This window comes from Anthonomus grandis, chromosome 1 (genome assembly GCF_022605725.1).
Source record: "Anthonomus grandis grandis chromosome 1, icAntGran1.3, whole genome shotgun sequence".
NCBI lineage: Eukaryota > Metazoa > Arthropoda > Insecta > Coleoptera > Curculionidae > Anthonomus > Anthonomus grandis.
The window spans coordinates 38,673,219-38,690,752 of record NC_065546.1 but is presented as its reverse complement, the minus strand read 5'-3'; the positions used below and the strand labels follow the sequence as shown (position 1 = coordinate 38,690,752).

The 17,534-nt window shown below is 31.9% G+C and overlaps 1 protein-coding gene across 1 annotated transcript; it reads left to right on the top strand.

Moving 5' to 3' along the window:
* Positions 1–1,669: 1,669 nt before the first annotated feature.
* LOC126741087 (protein crumbs homolog 1-like) lies at positions 1,670–16,397 on the top strand. The gene is made up of 4 exons (XM_050447406.1): positions 1,670–1,870; positions 2,172–2,312; positions 15,956–16,087; positions 16,261–16,397. The coding sequence occupies exons 1-4, from the start codon at positions 1,819–1,821 to the stop codon at positions 16,326–16,328; spliced, it is 393 nt and encodes a 130-aa protein (XP_050303363.1). The 5' UTR covers positions 1,670–1,818; the 3' UTR covers positions 16,329–16,397.
* Positions 16,398–17,534: the final 1,137 nt, after the last annotated feature.

Here is a 17,534-nt window from a genome sequence, read left to right as displayed (position 1 = left end):
TATGTATTATGGTAAACTATGGAAAATTCAAATACTTTTTCTGATAAAAAGTTATCAAACTTAGTTACCGGTGAAAAATCGTTGTTTATAGACATAATCATAGTGCCCCCATGAGATAAATTAGTTCTATTAAATCTTGCTATTGTAGTGTAATTTTGAACAAAAACAGGTTCGTCTATGTTTAGCCAGTGTTCGGTTATAGCAACTATTTCTGGAAAATTTAGCTCTTCTAATAAAAAAAATAATTCATTAGTTTTGTGTCTTCAGGACTGAATATTAGGAAGAAATACGCTAAGCTTGCTATCATCCGATTTATCAGAGGGTGCTTGATCCTCTGGTCGCGTCATGTGGAAAAATAATAAGATTGGCTTTCTCGTATTTTTTGAAGCCTTAAAATTTTTTCTGAAGAAAAGAAGGATCCAAAAGCGGAGAGGTCTTTCTCCACTTCGGCTGCACCAATTCCATAGATGTCGTGGAAACGGATATACAAGCGTCGTAGGGAGTCTATGTTAGTAGGTAGTCCCTCCGAAGCTAGCATTTGCTTGACACTGGTCTTGGTGTGGCCTTCGAGACAGACGTTGGAAGGCTGGTCATAGAGGTATGCCAAGTAGAGCCTAAGAGTTTTTAAGATGGTGGGGTCTCTCAGTCTAGCCAACAGGTACTGTCCATTTTTCGCATCAGATTTTTGGGATACTGGAGGAGTCATCGGGTCCATATTATGCAGTACATCATCATCGTTGGCCTTCTCCACAAGTTTGAAACACATCTCGTGAGAGTCAAATGACTTAGATGCAGCTATCGCATCTTTATCTGAACCAATTTTAAAGCATATTGAGCTGATTTGAGACAGTTTGGGAGTTAAAATTAAAATTCCAGGCAGTTAAATTATAAGCCTTTTTTGAATTGATAGTTAAAGTGGTAATTAATTTTAAACATTTTTTTTATTTTTTTTCTATTGCCTGGGAATTTTTCAAATATTTTTTCATATTCCAAGCGGTTTAACTAGAATTTTTTAAATTTAATCTATTCGAATTTGTTTCAACGAATTCACTAATAAATAAAAAATTAATTAAATTTATCCCTAATAAGTGACCTTGATTGAATTTGTAATTTAAGTACTTCGCATTTAAAATTATATTAGAATTTATTCCACGCAACTGAAATAAGATTTACGAGACTTTAAAATTAATTTGTAATTTATCTCTTTGGGATAAATAAAATATTATTTTTAAATTTACTTCCAGGCAGTTAAAGTGACCGTCATAAAAATAGAAAGGACAACTAATTGAAAATTATAATCGGCTACTTGAGACTGTCTGAAATTTAAAATTATTTCGTATATTCTAGACAGTTAAGAAAATAGAAAAGACTTTAAAATTAATAATAAAATACACAAAACAAAAAATGTATAGCAAAATATTGAAAATGTATAACATTTAATTATTTTTTTAAATTGTAATGTTGTATGTAATTTTAAGATATATAAATACTATAAAATAAATAATTTATCCCATAGTCAAATACACTAACAGAGTAAAATGTTTTTCAAGATTACTGTTCTTCTAGTACTCTTATCATTTTACACACATATAAAAAAAATATTATTATTACGCTACGTTACGCCACTGGTGACGCCAAGAAGCCAAGTTAATCGACAGTAATTATGATTCCCGATACATTGTATAGTACGGGTTTGTTCGCCTGCAGTGTGGGTCAAACTCAAAAATTAATGACATTTCTGTGAAATTTTAAAACATATTTTTTTTTTCATTTTTGAGGGGGTGTGTTCGGAATTTCGGAGGGCGAATAAGTGGAAAAATGATTGTAAATAGTTTTCAGGTCGTAACTGTTGGCTTAGTTTTAGTTATAGGTAAGTGGTTTTAAATAGTTAGCCCCTGTACCTCTTTCACATTTGTGTTACATAAAAAAGCGGGAAACATAGAAAAAGTATTTAATAAAAAAATCAATTAAACTTCTACACCCTGTATAATTCCTTATATTATCAAATTTTTGTAAGTCGACTTTCTAAAACATGCTGTAGATATTTATCTTAGATATTTCTATAAATAATTAATAGGCCAAATTTTGATTCAAATATTATGCTTTGTCGCCAGTAATTAACGAATAAATAATATTTTTTATAAACAATTTAATAAGAATAATTGTTACAGGTATAGAATTATGTGGGGCTTGCGAAAATGGACAAATGAAACAGGGTTGCTTAATAAGAAATTTGGTTTGTTCGTGTGGATTCGGATGCGTCTCGGACTACCGGTATAATAATATGCAGGATTGTCAAGCTGCTCTAAGAGGTAAAAAATCGCAATTTTACCGAATAAATTGCAAAAAAGGTCTGCATAAAATAAAAAATACGCTAAGAAAAATTAGTAAATTTTATTAATGAATCAATCCTTTTAAAACAAAATTTTAAAGAATAATAATTTCTTGACAATTAGTAATTTTTGTCGACTAAATTTTCAACAAGAGTTAAAAATCTGTTATATATTTTGTTATATTTTCGATTTCCTGATCATGTAAATATCTAGAAAAACAAACATTAATGTATGAAAAAATAAATATTCGTTAAATTTTATATATTATTATTAATTTATTTGACAAATATTATTATAATTTTAATAAACTATTACAACAATCAATTTTTTTTATTACAGGATTTAATTGCTAAAATCATTTTCCGAATGTATATGTTTATCATAAAATTAAATGTCATTAATACATAAATGACTTTATTATCCAATTCCCTTTATTCATTATATTCTTAAAACAAAATTTTAAAAACAAAGCAAGAAAATAATCAATTTGATGCATTTTTAGGATATTTTTTATCAAAGCGTGGCTAGAATTATATTCAAAGCTTTTTTAAATTTAAGGTATTTTATTCATTAAATATAATATATGACAACATTATACTTTTTTTAATTAATTTATTCGATAATTGTATACGTACAAAGTTTTGTAATTATTAATTTTTTTAAGATTTTGTTCATGAAAATTTATTTTTAAATAAATAAATTTTAGATCAAAAAAAATCAAGAAAAAAATTGATGTTATTACATACATTTTCTAAAAATATTTTTTCGCTAAACTCTATTACATTAAGCAATGAATTTTCCTTTTATTTCAGAACTTAATCGTTAAATTTCTTGCGCCAATTAATTTTCTGATAATTGATTCACGAGATTTGTAGAATCATTTGTATAATCCTATTTTTTTGCAATTTTCAGAAAATTTCTTGCGCCAATTAATTTTCTGATAATTGATTCACGAGATTTGTAGAATCATTTGTATAATCCTATTTTTTTGCAATTTTCCAGCAAAGTTTTCTATTTGTTAATTTTTTTCAAAAATTTGTTTATGAGAAAAATTAAATAGTTTTTGTGAACTCTAAAAGTCAAAATATTATTAAAAAATATCTTTAAAAATAGTTAAAGAGTTAAAAAATAAAGTGCCTAAAACATATTAAAAAAAAAATAAAAACAAAAGTTTGTGTATTTGCAATTTATGAATAAATAAAATTTTATAATAATAGAGAATTTATTATATAATAAAAAAATAATTATAAATAAATAAATTTTATAAAACTCCCGAATTGACGATCCCAATATTTTCGATTTGTTTGTCATATAAAATAGTTAATTATAATAATCATAATTCTTGTAGCATTATACTAAATAAATGCATTATTATTATTATTATTATTATTATTATTATTATTATTATTATTATTATTATTATTATTATTATTATTATTATTATTATAAATACAGTGTGGTGACTTTAACTGGAATAAATTTAGTTAAAACTAATCAAATTTTATCTCGCAAAATTCCTGAGACCCGTCGATTTTTGTTTATTTTTTTTCACATTTCAAACCCGAAAACAAATGGGTCACTCTGTATAATTAATGAACAAAAAAACTAAAAAAGGCATTTTAATTTAATCAATAATTTTTCTAAATAAAAATACTAAAGATGAGAAAAATGTTAAAACAATGAGAATTAAATACTTATTAGCTAAACTCTATAAATTCATCTATTACACAAATATAATTAATATTTAACAAAATATTAAACTAAACAATCAATTATCTTTTTATTCCGGAATTTATTCGTTAAAATTCTTACTTCAGTGTACGTGTTTGTCATTACAAGCAATTGAACCTAAATCACTCTATTATCCAAAATTTGTGATTGATTTAAGAATAACCAAATTTGTAGTAAAACGGTTAAGTTGATGCTTTTTCAGGATATTCTTTAGCTACGCATGACCAAAGTTACATTCTAAGATTATTTTTTAACCATTAAATTTATATGACAACCTTATATTTTCTCTAATATCCATTTTATTCATTATTTGTATATATACAGGGTACCCGGAAGCTAGATGCAATCCTTTAAGGGGGTGATAGCTGACTTAATTTCAAACATTTTAAGCTAAATATGTGTAGGTCGAAATTTGTTTATAAATTTTTTATGGCAATTTTTGCATTTTTCTCAAGAAATATCAAAATTTCACACTTAAACGGTAATAGAGCGCAAGTTACAATTAGTATCGGAGTTTCAAAGTTTATTTTGTTTTGTCTAATGAGTATTAATAAAAATACGATGAATTCCAAGCTTCTGTGTAAACTCATAGAAAAAATAGAGACATTGAAACGCCCTTTATTTTTAGATATCACTCATGCCGATGCCTGGCCAATTCTCAGAATTATGGCCTCTTTTGTGCGGCAGGTCATGCGAACAAAAATTATTAGACTGAGACCTCTCATAAGCCTACTAAGCATTAGAGCCCCGATTGTGGGGTTATTTTAGGTTTTAATGTTAAATAAAACACAATTTTGTTTAAACTATTTATTGTTCATGTTCAAAATGCAATCCATTATTTCTAATACAGGCACGAGCTCTTTTTGTTACTTTGGTGGTGGTTACTCTATATCTTCTTTCATCCTGTCAAATGCTTTATTTATTTTGCGAATTAACTCTTCTCTTGTTCTTATTTCGGTGGTGTATACAAGCTCCTTTGCCCGGGCCCATATGAAAAAATCCAACGGAGTTAGGTCAGGCGATCGAGGAGGCCAAGGAAAGGTCCCGCCTCTACCGATCTAACAGTCCGGAAAACAGTCGTCTAAGTAATTCCTGACAGCCAAGGACCAATGCGCTGGACAACCATCTTGCTGAAAGATTATTGGTCTTTCTCGTTCCAATAATCCAGCTTCGTCTAGAAGAACGGGGATATCATTTTGTAGAAACTCTAAATAGTTGGCACCATTTAAATTCTCTGGTAGAAAATGTGGCCCAATAATAGTCCTGCCTATTACTCCGGCCCACACATTGACCGAAAATCTGTTCTAAAATGATTTTTGTTTTTTCCAGTGCGGATTTGCATCTTTGGCAGCCCATTCGTGGAGGTTGTGGAAGTTGGTATTACCCTCCCTGGAAAAATTGGACTCGTCTGTCCACAAGATACTTCTTAAGAATAACGGGTCTTGATGTCCATGTTCAATAAAAAGCGGCAGAACTGAATTCGTCTTGCAGGGTCTTCTTCTTGTAAGCCCTGCAGCCCCGTACCATGAAAGGGATACTGTCCATCTTTCTTCATGGTCGTCCGCACCTTCCATCTAGAAAGGCCAAGGTCTTCAGCTACTTTTCTCACGCTTGCAGTAGGGTCTGCGGTAAAAGCTTCCAGTATTTGCTCGTCAATCTCTACATTATTATGGCCAGGGTTGACTCCACGTGCCGGATTATTCCCAATGTCAACTTCAGTAAGATGGCAAAAGGTGTTTTGAAACACACTGAAGTTTGGTAACCTCTGATCTGGATAACGTTCCTGGTACAAGCGTCGTGCCAAAGCTCCATTACCGTTAGCGCGTCCATATGTGAAGACAATGTCAGCGTACTCTTGGTTGGTAAATTCCATTTTACAATACTGTTTAATGAAACGAGCAGAAACTCGATTTAAAAAACAGTGGATGCAGTCAGTACAAAGTTGATGATCTTACAAAATTAGAGGCGAGAGTGAAACTAAACAACAAGAGGCTAAAATCACACGTTTTTATTTACGAAGCGAGTACCTAACTTGTAACCCCCACCCCAAAGTACCAACTGGGTACCCCTTACCCTACAGTATCTACTATTAGGTACCTCTGCTTAATTTTGTTTTTATTACTTTTTATTTACCTGAACTGTCCCATAATAGAAAACCAATCCAGTAAGTTTAGTTTACATGACCTGCTGCACAAAAGAGGCCATAATTCTGAGAATTGGCCAGGCATCGGCATGAGTGATATCCAAAAATAAAGGGCGTTTCAATGTCTCTATTTTTTCTATAAGTTTACACAGAAGCTTGGAATTGATCGTATTTTTATTAATACACATTAGAAAAAACAAAATAAACTTTGAAACTCCGATACTAATTGTAACTTGCGCTCTATTGCCGTTTAAGTGTAAAATTTTGGTATTTCTTGAGAAAAATGCAAAAATTGCCATAAAAAATTTATAAGCAAATTTCGACCTACACATATTTAGCTTAAAATGTTTGAAATTAAGTCAGCTACCATCCCCTTAAAGGATTGCATCTAGCTTCCGGACACCCTGTATATATATGCTTATTATATCATCAAACAGGCATAAATCACTCTTTTATCCAAATTTTGAAATTAATTTTCAATTAATATTCGTAAAATTCTTATAGCTAAAATTACAAGAAAATTATCAAATTGATGCTTTTTTGGTATATTTTTTTATCTAAACATGACTAAAATAAAAGTCAAAGCTTTTTTCTTAATTTAATGGATTTTATTCATTAAATATCTTAACAGACATAAATCGCTCTATTATCCAAAATGTATGATTGATTTTTTGAAAATGCATTCGTTAAATTCTTATAAACAAAATTGCAAGGAAACGTTCCAATCTGATGCCTTTTTAGGATATTTTTATCTAAGCACGACTAAAATTAAATTCAAAGCTGTTTTAATTTAAAGTGATTTTATTGAACAAATTAAAACTGTATGACAACCGTATAATTTTTGTTGCATTTTTCCAGTTTATTTATTCATTAAATGTATATGTTCAAGTTTTGTACTATTTTATTTTTTCAAGATTTTTATGAGAATTTAAGAAATATATTTTAGAATTGAAAAAAAATTAAGGTAAACAAATATTTTTTGTTGAACACTAAGAGTGCAGATATTATTGAAGTCCTTAAAAAATATAAATAAAATTATATTTCTGAATGCATATCTTTAATTTGTTGGCCATATAGGAAAATATCCAGAAAAACGCATATATTAAATACATTAATTGCATAATTTTATTACATTAATTTAACAGAAAAAGGAAAACAATTACAAGCCATATATTTTTGAAGATTTTATATTCAGTGTATTTACCAATTAGATAAATATAAGGTTTTGTAATTGATAATTTTTTCCAGATTTTGTTCAAGAAAAAATGTTAACGATTAAATTTTATAAAAAAAAAAGAATTTTCTTTTTATTATGAAGTTTGTTATATCTATATACACCAAATGGACATAATAATGGAGTCTAATATCCAAAATTAATAGGCCTAAACAATATTTGAAGCTTTTGTTATTTGAAGGGATTCGATTCATTAAGTTCAAAGCAGCTCATTAAATTTGAGCAAATAAATTTTAGAATAAAACCGAAGATAGACAGATATTCTTTTGTGAGCCTTTAAAATCACGATATTATTAAAAAATATCTTTAAAAATAGTTAAAGATATTATTTTAATTAATGAGTAAATAAAAATTAAAAAACTTAAATCGGATCAATTTCATGAATAAAGTATGTAAAATTTATAAAATCCTTTGAAACAATGTTTGACATTATTAATTTAATGAATAAATTAATTATAGATATTCATCATAATAAAAATAAAAATTTTCTTTTAAATTTCAAGCACTCGTGTGTCAATGTAGCTAATAATTATTCGAAACAGCAACACATTGAGTATTTGAGGAGCAACTTTTCAAAACGCATTTTAGACAAAATTGAGCTTGAAGCGGATTTGCAAATTAATTATTGTATTCTACAATCCTGTAAAAATGAAACGTTTCAAACGGCATTATGTCACTGTATAATCGACGTGCAAAGTATAGGGTTCACATCAAAATGCATTTTGTCCACAGATGTAGTCGAATCAAAACGCATTATGTTATTTCGCCACTAGAAGGCGCTGCCTCGAACAAAACAGCTGATATATAAAGCTAGTCTTGTTAGTTATAACCTGCAATTCAGTAAGTTTCTGCAGTGGAACAGGTGTATATTGTCCAGTTACATTTTTTAAATAAAATATTTAGGAACTAGAAAGTGTAGGTGCTAAAGTGCGTTATAATGGAAAACCTCGATAACAGTGTTATTGTGGGCAACTATAATTGAGGGTCAAGGAAAAGGCAACGACAAAAGACAAAAACGGAAATGGATTATGAGAAGAGGTAAGTATTGCTCGTTTGTTACAATAAAAAATATTCACACCTACACTTATTTTTTATAGATATCAAGACCCTGACCCTTTGTTGCTTAATTTTCAACCACCCTGCCTCCACACAGAAGGAAAATTTAACTGACTCAGTATTTCAAGAAGCATCCTAGAAAAAGGAAAGAGAAAAGTTTTTTATAAACCAGACAGAAAGGAGCAAGATAAAAGACTGTCCTTTTTAAAGAATGTTGCTCAACCAAAACGCAACCGAGTTCATGGTGAGGTGAGAAAAAACAAGCCACATCGCGTTGCAGTTAAATATTTCTTGATATCTGCAGAAAAACAAAGACTACCTGTATGCTCCAAGTTTTTTGCTAAATTGTTTGGGGTCGGTCAGTGGGGTCGTCAAGTGCAAACAATTCCCAAAGTCAGTATTGGTGAGGCTTTCTATTCCAGACAAATTTCATTTTACTTTTTTTGTGTGACTGATGTTGCAACTAAAAACCTACATTTTTATGTCTGGAACGAGACACAAACTGTAAGAGGTGCTCAAGAAATTTGTTCAGCTTTGATAGACTTTTTAGAAAAAGTACATATTAAAGATTCGGTAACGCAAATTAGGCTTTTTGCGGACGGCTGCGCAGGCCAAAACAAAAACCAACACGTCATCCATGCCTTAACATACTGGCTACATAAAAAGTCCCTAAGAAACATGAAACAGATAGTAATATATTTCCCAGTTCGCGGCCACTCCTATTTACCTGCTGACAGGGTATTCGGTCGAGTTGAGAAACATCTACGAAAAACTGAAGAAGAGGTGTGAGCCCCATAGCTTATATCAAAATTTACCAACAATACGGAATTGTCAGGGTTTTAGGCGAAGACTGGTTCCTTAAAAACTACAAAGATCTCAGAGAAATACTGAAAAAAATTGATGGAATTAGTGACATGAAAAGAATATTTTTACAAAAAATTATAAAAAACAGCTACGTTAATATTAAGATAAAACTTGAGCCCACCTATATGTTTGACGACGCTTCGAAGCACTCAATGGCAATAACAAAACGAGGCCAAACTTTGATAAGGGATATGCAGGATCGCTGTAACATACCACTGGTAAATAACATCAAAGAAGAAAAGAAAACTGATGTGCGAAAGCTGCTTTGTGCAAGATTTGGACAAGACTGGGAATTTAAAGTCCCGCTTTCTTCTCTTTTTTGATCATGCCTTAAACACCACGACGGAACCAGAAGCTGAAATTCCCGATCCTGCAGATGATGAAGGTGAAGAAAATCTTATGTGCGACTGCCTCGAAGAAGACCCTAACCAGGAACAAATTTGATTTTTTTTTAAGTGGACTTTGTATGTTATTAACATTAGTATTATTTTGTAAGTTTGCGTTTTTCGAAGAAATTAAACAAAAAAAAAAAAAACATATTCCTGGTACTTAGTTGACATTTTATCCTTAAAGTTGAATAATTTCACTACCAACACCAGTTTTTTGTAAAACGAATAAATTGGAACAAACAGCATTACGTCCAATTTTGAACGAAACAAAACGAATTTTATACATTGTTACGAATCAACACGCATTAAGTCCAAACATTTTTTCGATTTTTCCAGATTTTCTAATAAATATTGATTTAACTGAGATAACTTAATGGGTTTTTATGTTAATTTCTATCAAAACAACTTCATGTTGTAAAAATATATAGCAGGGTTTAAAAGAAAATCGTTTTTCGTCAATACCTAAAAAAGTATTTTTTGGACAAAATGCGATTTGAAAAGTTGCTCCTTATTTTTTAAATTTTAGGGTCATGAGAATTTAACGAATGAATTTTGAAAATCTATAAGCTATAAAGAAATTCTCTTGTAAACGCTAAAAGTCAAGATATTATTTAAAAATATCTTTGAGTTAAGGTATAATATCCCTGAAAACTATTTAGAAAAATGAGAAAACCAAAGTTTGTGCACATAATCAATGAATAAATTAACTAAAAAAAATACAAATGTAAATCAACTAAATTTCCTAAATAAATTCTGTAAAATATTAATGAATCTTTTGGAATAAAGTAAATTATACGATAATAATTGAATGAATACATTTTTTAAAAGAAAATTTAGTCTTTTAAGTTTAAGTCATTTATGTAGCAACTAAATCCTAAACAACACATTGGATTTTTTCAATTTTTTTATCATTATAACTAAATTATCAGGAAAACAGTCACAAGTTATTAATCAAAGGGTTATGTATTGCCATCCTTGGACAAATTTTCAACAAAACTCTATTAACGATTAAACCAAAAACGGAAAAGTAATAATATAATCAATATCAATACAGGGTGATTTGTAAGTTGATACTTTTTTTTTAACTGTGTATAGAACTCGGTAAAATAAACATTTTTTTCAAATAACTTTATTCAAAAAAATAAAAAATTGCATTGCCAAAATGTTATAAAATGAGTCCAATACGGTCCTCTCTAATTTAAATAAGTTGTTCAAAGTTGTCACCATTAACTTCAACACAACTTTGCTCGACGTAACCACTGTTCCGTAACGGCACGCAATAGAGAAATCGGTTTTTGTCTAACTGTTGCCGCAGCCTGTTCAATGTTAGTTCTTCTTGTGTGTCGATAGGCGTCTTGAAAACTAAACTTTTCATATACCCCCACAAAAAAAAGTCACATGGATTTAGGTCTGGCGACCTTGGTGGCCATGCGACTGGTCCATTTCGGCCAATCCACCGATTTGGGTAACTTATATCCAAAAATTCGCTCACTTCTCGTCTAAAATGGGCAGGTGCTCCATCCTGCAGGAGCCACATAGCTTGGCTGATATTCAGTAGCACGTCTTCTAAAGCCGGCCGCACACCTAAGTCAAAGTCAAAATATACTTTATTTGCTAAGTTTACAAACTTATGCTTAAAGCTTCCTAATCCTAGAATTTATAATACAAGTATTTATTTGGTTATACAGGACAAAAACAGAATACAGAATCGATTTTGATTGTACATAGAAGCATATTTTATATAAACAAAGAAAAAACCAAATAATTTTAAATATTAAAATGAATCGTTAAAATACTCTTCAATGCTGTAGTAAGCTTTTGGTAAGATTAATTTCTTTAGTTCTCTCCTAAACTTTTTAAGGTCTGTAACAGTCCTAATCGAAAAAGGAACATGATTAAATATTTTACGACTAATAAATATAAGAGAGTTTCTCGTAAGTGAGGAGGTGGGGATTGGAACAGATAAGTTGCCCACTTGATGAGTATTATGACTGGTGCAGGATGGTGGACTTACGGACTTATGTATGAGTGTTGCAGTTTCCAATATAAAGAGTGAGAAAACTGTTAAAATTCTTTCAGCTACAAAAAGAGGTTTACAAGAGACTCTCAGACCAACACCACACAGATACCTTAATGTTTTTTTCTGAATAGTAAAAATTATGTTAAGGAGTTCCTTGGAGCACAAACCCCAAAATGGCAACCCATAACGGATATGAGAGTCTATTAAGGCGAAATAAACTGAACGAGCAAACAACCCCCCCAACTCATGCCTGGCAACCCTGACTGCAAAACAACCAGAAGAAAGTTTAGCAGCGAGGCCCAAAACGTGGTTGTCAAACCTTAAACTCTCATCAATGAAGAGGCCGAGAAATCGACAATAATCCCTACCATGTAGTGGGCTCTGCTCATCAAACAAAAAACCTTCTACATTACACTTAAAGCCCAGAACAAAAGTCTTATCAACATTGAATACAAGCTGATTGCAGATGCACCACTCTTTAATTTTGTGAAGGTCCTCTACTATGAGAGATCTGACTACTTTTTGATCTTTGTTATGCCACAGAATTGTAGTATCATCGGCAAACTGAACCACTAGTCCATGCAGTGATAGAGAGCTTAAGTCATTAACGTATAATAAAAACAAAATAGGACCCAACACTAACCTTTGAGGTACACTACATTTAAGATGTGCTATCCCTGACGAAAATCCAGATGCAACCACCCTCTGTGTGCGGCCAGACAGGTATGACTTCAACCACCCCAAAGCCACTCCCGTAAATCCATAAAAATCAAGCTTTGACAGCAGTATTCCATGATCCACACAATCAAAGGCCTTGGACAGATCACAGAACACCGCTGCTGCAGCCTCCTTGGAGTTCATAGATAGATACACACTCTCCAAGAATCTGAAAATGGCATCCTGCGTGCCCTTAGATGACTGAAATCCATACTGATTAGGGGACAGCACATTGTATTTGGTCAAAAAAGAGACAATTCTCTTTTTTGCAAGCCGCTCAAGAACCTTGGAGAGGGTAGACAAAATTGATATGGGACGGAAGTTAGAGGGTCGGTCCAAGCTACCACCCTTATGAAGAGGGATAATCATAGCTTCCTTTAAACAGGATGGGAACTCGCCCTGAAGAAATGACTGATTGATTGCCCAAACCAAAGCACCCAAAGCGCTCGCAGGCAGAAGTAACAGCAGACGTGAAGAGATACCATCGGAACCCGAAGACCTATGATTCTTCAAGCACTGAATTGTTTCAAGGACCTCGGTGGCATCTACAGGGTGGAAAAAGAATGGCTGGTTGATAGCATTCCGATTAAGATACTGCAATGGATCGCCGTCACTGGGAACTGCTTCCAGTAACTTCTCAGCAATATTAGAAAAATAGTCATTGAAATCATCGGGCCCCAAGTCCGATTCAACCAACCGCCGACGAGAAGACTGCCTACATTCGTTAATGATTAACCAACTTTCTCAAGCTCATTGTAATACAGTTCCTTTCTGACTTTTATCAGATGCCTATAAATTTTCCGATAATCCTAAAAATAAGACCTGATGAATTGATTGTCAATAGACTTGCTAAGCATCGCAAATTTTGGGCAGATGTTTTTAGTCCCGCGGTGATCCATGGTTTTCGTCTCTTGGATTTAAGTCTAACCAAGGGAAAGCAGATATTTATTTTATCACGTAATGTATAATAAAAGGAAGAAAATGGTTGTGGAGCAGCCCGAATTGCATTCCAGTTAACAGACGAAATGGATTGAGAAAATAAATTCAAATTGTTCCCGCTAAACACTCTCCCAATGCGGCGGCCAGATTTGTTTTTAAAGTCTTTAAAGTCACCAGGGAATTGGACATACACCCCCTCGTGATCCGATATACCCACTGAGTGCACTGAACAGGTAACACCAATAAGTTACAAAGGTGGCGCCACATTTGTCTTTCGACATAATTTCGTTCAACATTTTGTACATTTGCCACAAATGAGGTACAAGCACGCACATTAGGGCTTAGTTCTGTTCCGCATTTGTACCCATGTCGTCGTCTTCTGATGACGATGATTTTATGATGTGGCAATTATTAAGTCAAAACCGAAGAAAACGTCGTTACTGGGTTTATCCCTATAATAATGGTTGTTCCAAAAAGGGAAATTTTGAAGTATTAAAGCAATGATTAAATCATGATGATGAATTTCAAGCTTACTATAGAATGTTACCTGCAAAGTGTGGTCATATAAGATTTCTCTACTTCCTGAATAAATAAAATCGTTTGTGTAATATGGTCCTTCATTTTTATTTCAAAACGTGACACGACACGCCGCATCAAATATCGGACAGGCTGATTATCCGGGGAGTAAACATAAATGCGGTGTGGCTTCAAATGCCGTTTGGTAGCAAATGCATCTTAGGTGTGTGGATCGAAATTAAGTAACACGCGCGAGTTAAATACTGTCCGATACATTTGTAGAAAAGCATTTGTGGCGCAACATTTGTATCGTAGGTGTGCGGCCTGCTTAACAGAACAGGCAGATTATTTTGCAAAAAGTCCAAATAAACATCGCCCGTCAAACGGTCTGGTAAGATAAATGGTCCAACAAGTATCCCATTCACAATTCCTGCCCACACATTAGCAGAAAAGCGGTGTTGAAAATTGGTTCTGCGAATTGCATGGGGATTATCAACAGACCAAACATGCGTATTTCGAAAATTGTTAATTCCGTTTCGGGTGATTGTTGCCTCGTCCATGGCTAAAATTTTGTTCGAAAATCATTTTCATGTTGTTGTAGGAACCATTCACAAAACTAAACTCTGCGAGGGAAGTCTTCAGGCAGTAGCGCTTGGACACGTTAAACGTGAAAGGGATTAAATTGATTCTCGCGCAATGTTGTCCATACTTTTGTTTGACCTGCCCTGCAACAACTCGTGTACTTGTTGTTGGATCTTCTTCGATGAGATTTAAAATTTGTTCTTCCCTATGAACATTTTCAGGTCTCCTTCTTCATCCCGCATGCCCTCCACGATGTTCCCGTAAAACGCCAGTATCCCTAGCCCGTTCAATAAGATTTATGAAACTTCTGGGTGTAGGATGATTCCGCAAAGGAAAGCGGTCTGCGTATAATACCGAAGCAGCAGCAGCACTTTGAAGACACTCTCCATAAATAAGCAACATATCCACAAGTTCATTGTTTTCATAACGATGTGCCATTTTTAGGATTTGCAAATTTAAAATTAACAACAATAAACCAAAAGTGTCTAGGACTAACTGATCGGTACAATGCGTGATCGATAATAGAAAAATTCGAGCAAAAACTAACCATAAACAGACGATGAAAAACAAACCCATTATCACTTTTTTTATTCTGTATGTCCCTTGTTTTTGAGTGTATCGAAAAAAGTTATTTGAAAAAATGTATATTTTACCGAGCTCTATACACAGTTAAAAAAAAAGTATAAACTTAAAAATCACCCTGTATATTAAATTTAAGCTTAAAATAGTAAAAAAAATTAATGGCATCTAACAAATAAATTAAGAGAAAAAAGTCAATAAAGAAATGTTTAATAATGTTCATGAATCGAAAAAATTTCACAGAAATGTTACTTTTTTGAACTTTAGTCATAATATTGAATGAAAAATAGATAATTAGCAAATTTTACTATTTAATAAATACTTAATTGCCCTGAAAAAATCATAAATTAAAAGTAAATAGAAATTTTAATTTAACCAACCTTTAAAAAAAGAAAATTTTGATGATGGTACGCGTTTAATGAATGAACAAGTTTATTGCAATAGAAAATAAATATCTAAAAATAATAAAAAAAGGTAATATTTTGAACTTTTATTTAATGAATAAATCAGTTAAGAAAAATAAATCGTTTTCTACAGGAATTTTAAAATAATTTATAGTGGAAAACCATCCATTAGAAAATATATAAATGACTTTCATATAAAAATTTTTTAAATAATATATTATTTGATTTAGAGCCCTAAACATATTGGGAGACAAATAGAATTTTAACGAACAATTTTAAAAATTACAAAAATATATTAACAAATGAGGACTGCATCCTGAATATACAAAAATTGACAAGATTGCTCCTAATGCCATCAAAAATGTTCTGGTCTCAAAATTGATAAAGCAATCTTGAAATAGAGGAACTGCTCTTTTTTTGTTGAAAATCTAAGAATTTTACCCTTTAGGAAAAAAGAAGGACATATGCAAAGTACAAATTCCATGTTTACACGGTGGTACGTGCATCCAAGTCTCCCAAGACCCCGGATACAAATGTCGCTGCGAGGGAAGCGGATATTACGGAGCCAGATGTCATAGGCGTAAGTCCCAATAAAACTTGTCTGTTATATGACTAAACATTTACGATAATTTGGCCAGGCCGTCTTCGGACTGGGTCAAAGATCAATTAGGTTTTAATGAATAAAGTAGGTTAACAGTCTTGTAAGATAAACTGCTCGACTAAGGATACCATGATGTTTTTTTTCTTTTTTAGCTTGTCCAATCTCGGGAGCCGGGCGAATAGGAGACAGAAATTTCCCTTATGAGTGCATAGAAATATAAGTTCTACTTTTTTTGTAACTTTTTGTTTAGTTCCTGTGTGTGTTCAAGTAAAGTTTTCGTAACTAATAATGAGTTTCATTTCCCTTGTTTTACAAACTAAAATTACAAATATGGGCAAGTATTAACTTTTGTCAAAATACTTTAGCCCACTGGTCATCACACAGTTTTCCAGGTAGGGGCCAGATACTATAGATAAGATATCAAAGCTCTAAAATGAAATTTGAACTTTAGGCCTGTTATAAATGTACAGATCTTAAAAGAAGGCTAAAACCCATTCCGGCGGTTGATAAAAAATTCAAATCAAAATAGTCATTGGTCCAATTTAGAATACTGATTTCCTAAATTATGTAACGTCTGTGTTTAATAAAAAAACGTGTATTAAACTTATTCAAATACAAAACAAAACTAAATATGTAATTCTGAGAATAATTTAGTAATATATTGGCATATAAAATTAGGTATACAGGGTCCTGCAAATACTCTTAATTTTTTTTTGGGAACTGATAGCAGATGTTTGGAAAACATGTTGAAATATACAGGGTGATTTAGAAAAGGGTGGCGATATCGATGGCATTTTTTTAAAATGGAGTGCCATTCTTTTTATTTCATTTTTGGGACAGTTTTAGGGTACTTAGAAGGGTAAGTCCGGGATAGTTGGCTCACTTTTTTAAAAAATGACATAAAATGAAATGAAAACCCAAAAGTTAATCAAACCAAAGAAAAGAGATTTAACATAAGCATTTATTCCAGTTAACGTCAAAAGTAACATTTAAAGAAAAACTAAAAAATCTAACTCTACAAACAGTTTTAAAAAAATAAGCTGAATGGGCCAACTCTCCTAGGTGCTATGGGTTAGTTGGCTCACCCATACTGGATGAGACGGCCCATTAAAAAAACTTAATTTAACATCGCTTTTTTGATAAAATTTTTCTACATAGGTCACAAAGATTCAAATATTTAGAGCAGCTTTCATGGAACCACCTTGTGCAGTGAATACATTGAATCCGGTCATCAGTTTTAGTTGTGAGTTTGTATATCTCGCCACATCCAAGGCATTCTGTAGAATTGTCTTCTTGTGAGCAATCCTCAGATTCGGAAACATAGTCGTCTGATGTGTCAGTATCTTAGAACATTGAAAGCCTTTCAATGTTCTAAGGTCAGTATCTATGGATGAGTCGTCTTTATTTAATTTAAGTTTTTTCGCTC

What these genes read in the sequence shown, in the direction of transcription:
- LOC126741087 (XM_050447406.1), top strand. Translation starts at nt 1,819, where the DNA reads ATGATTGTAAATAGTTTTCAGGTCGTAACTGTTGGCTTAGTTTTAGTT. An exon ending in TGGCTTAGTTTTAGTTATAG is followed by an intron (nt 1,871 to 2,171) that starts GTAAGTGGTTTT and finishes TAATTGTTACAG; the next exon opens with GTATAGAATTATGTGGGGCT. An exon ending in CGGAGCCAGATGTCATAGGC is followed by an intron (nt 16,088 to 16,260) that starts GTAAGTCCCAAT and finishes TTTCTTTTTTAG; the next exon opens with CTTGTCCAATCTCGGGAGCC.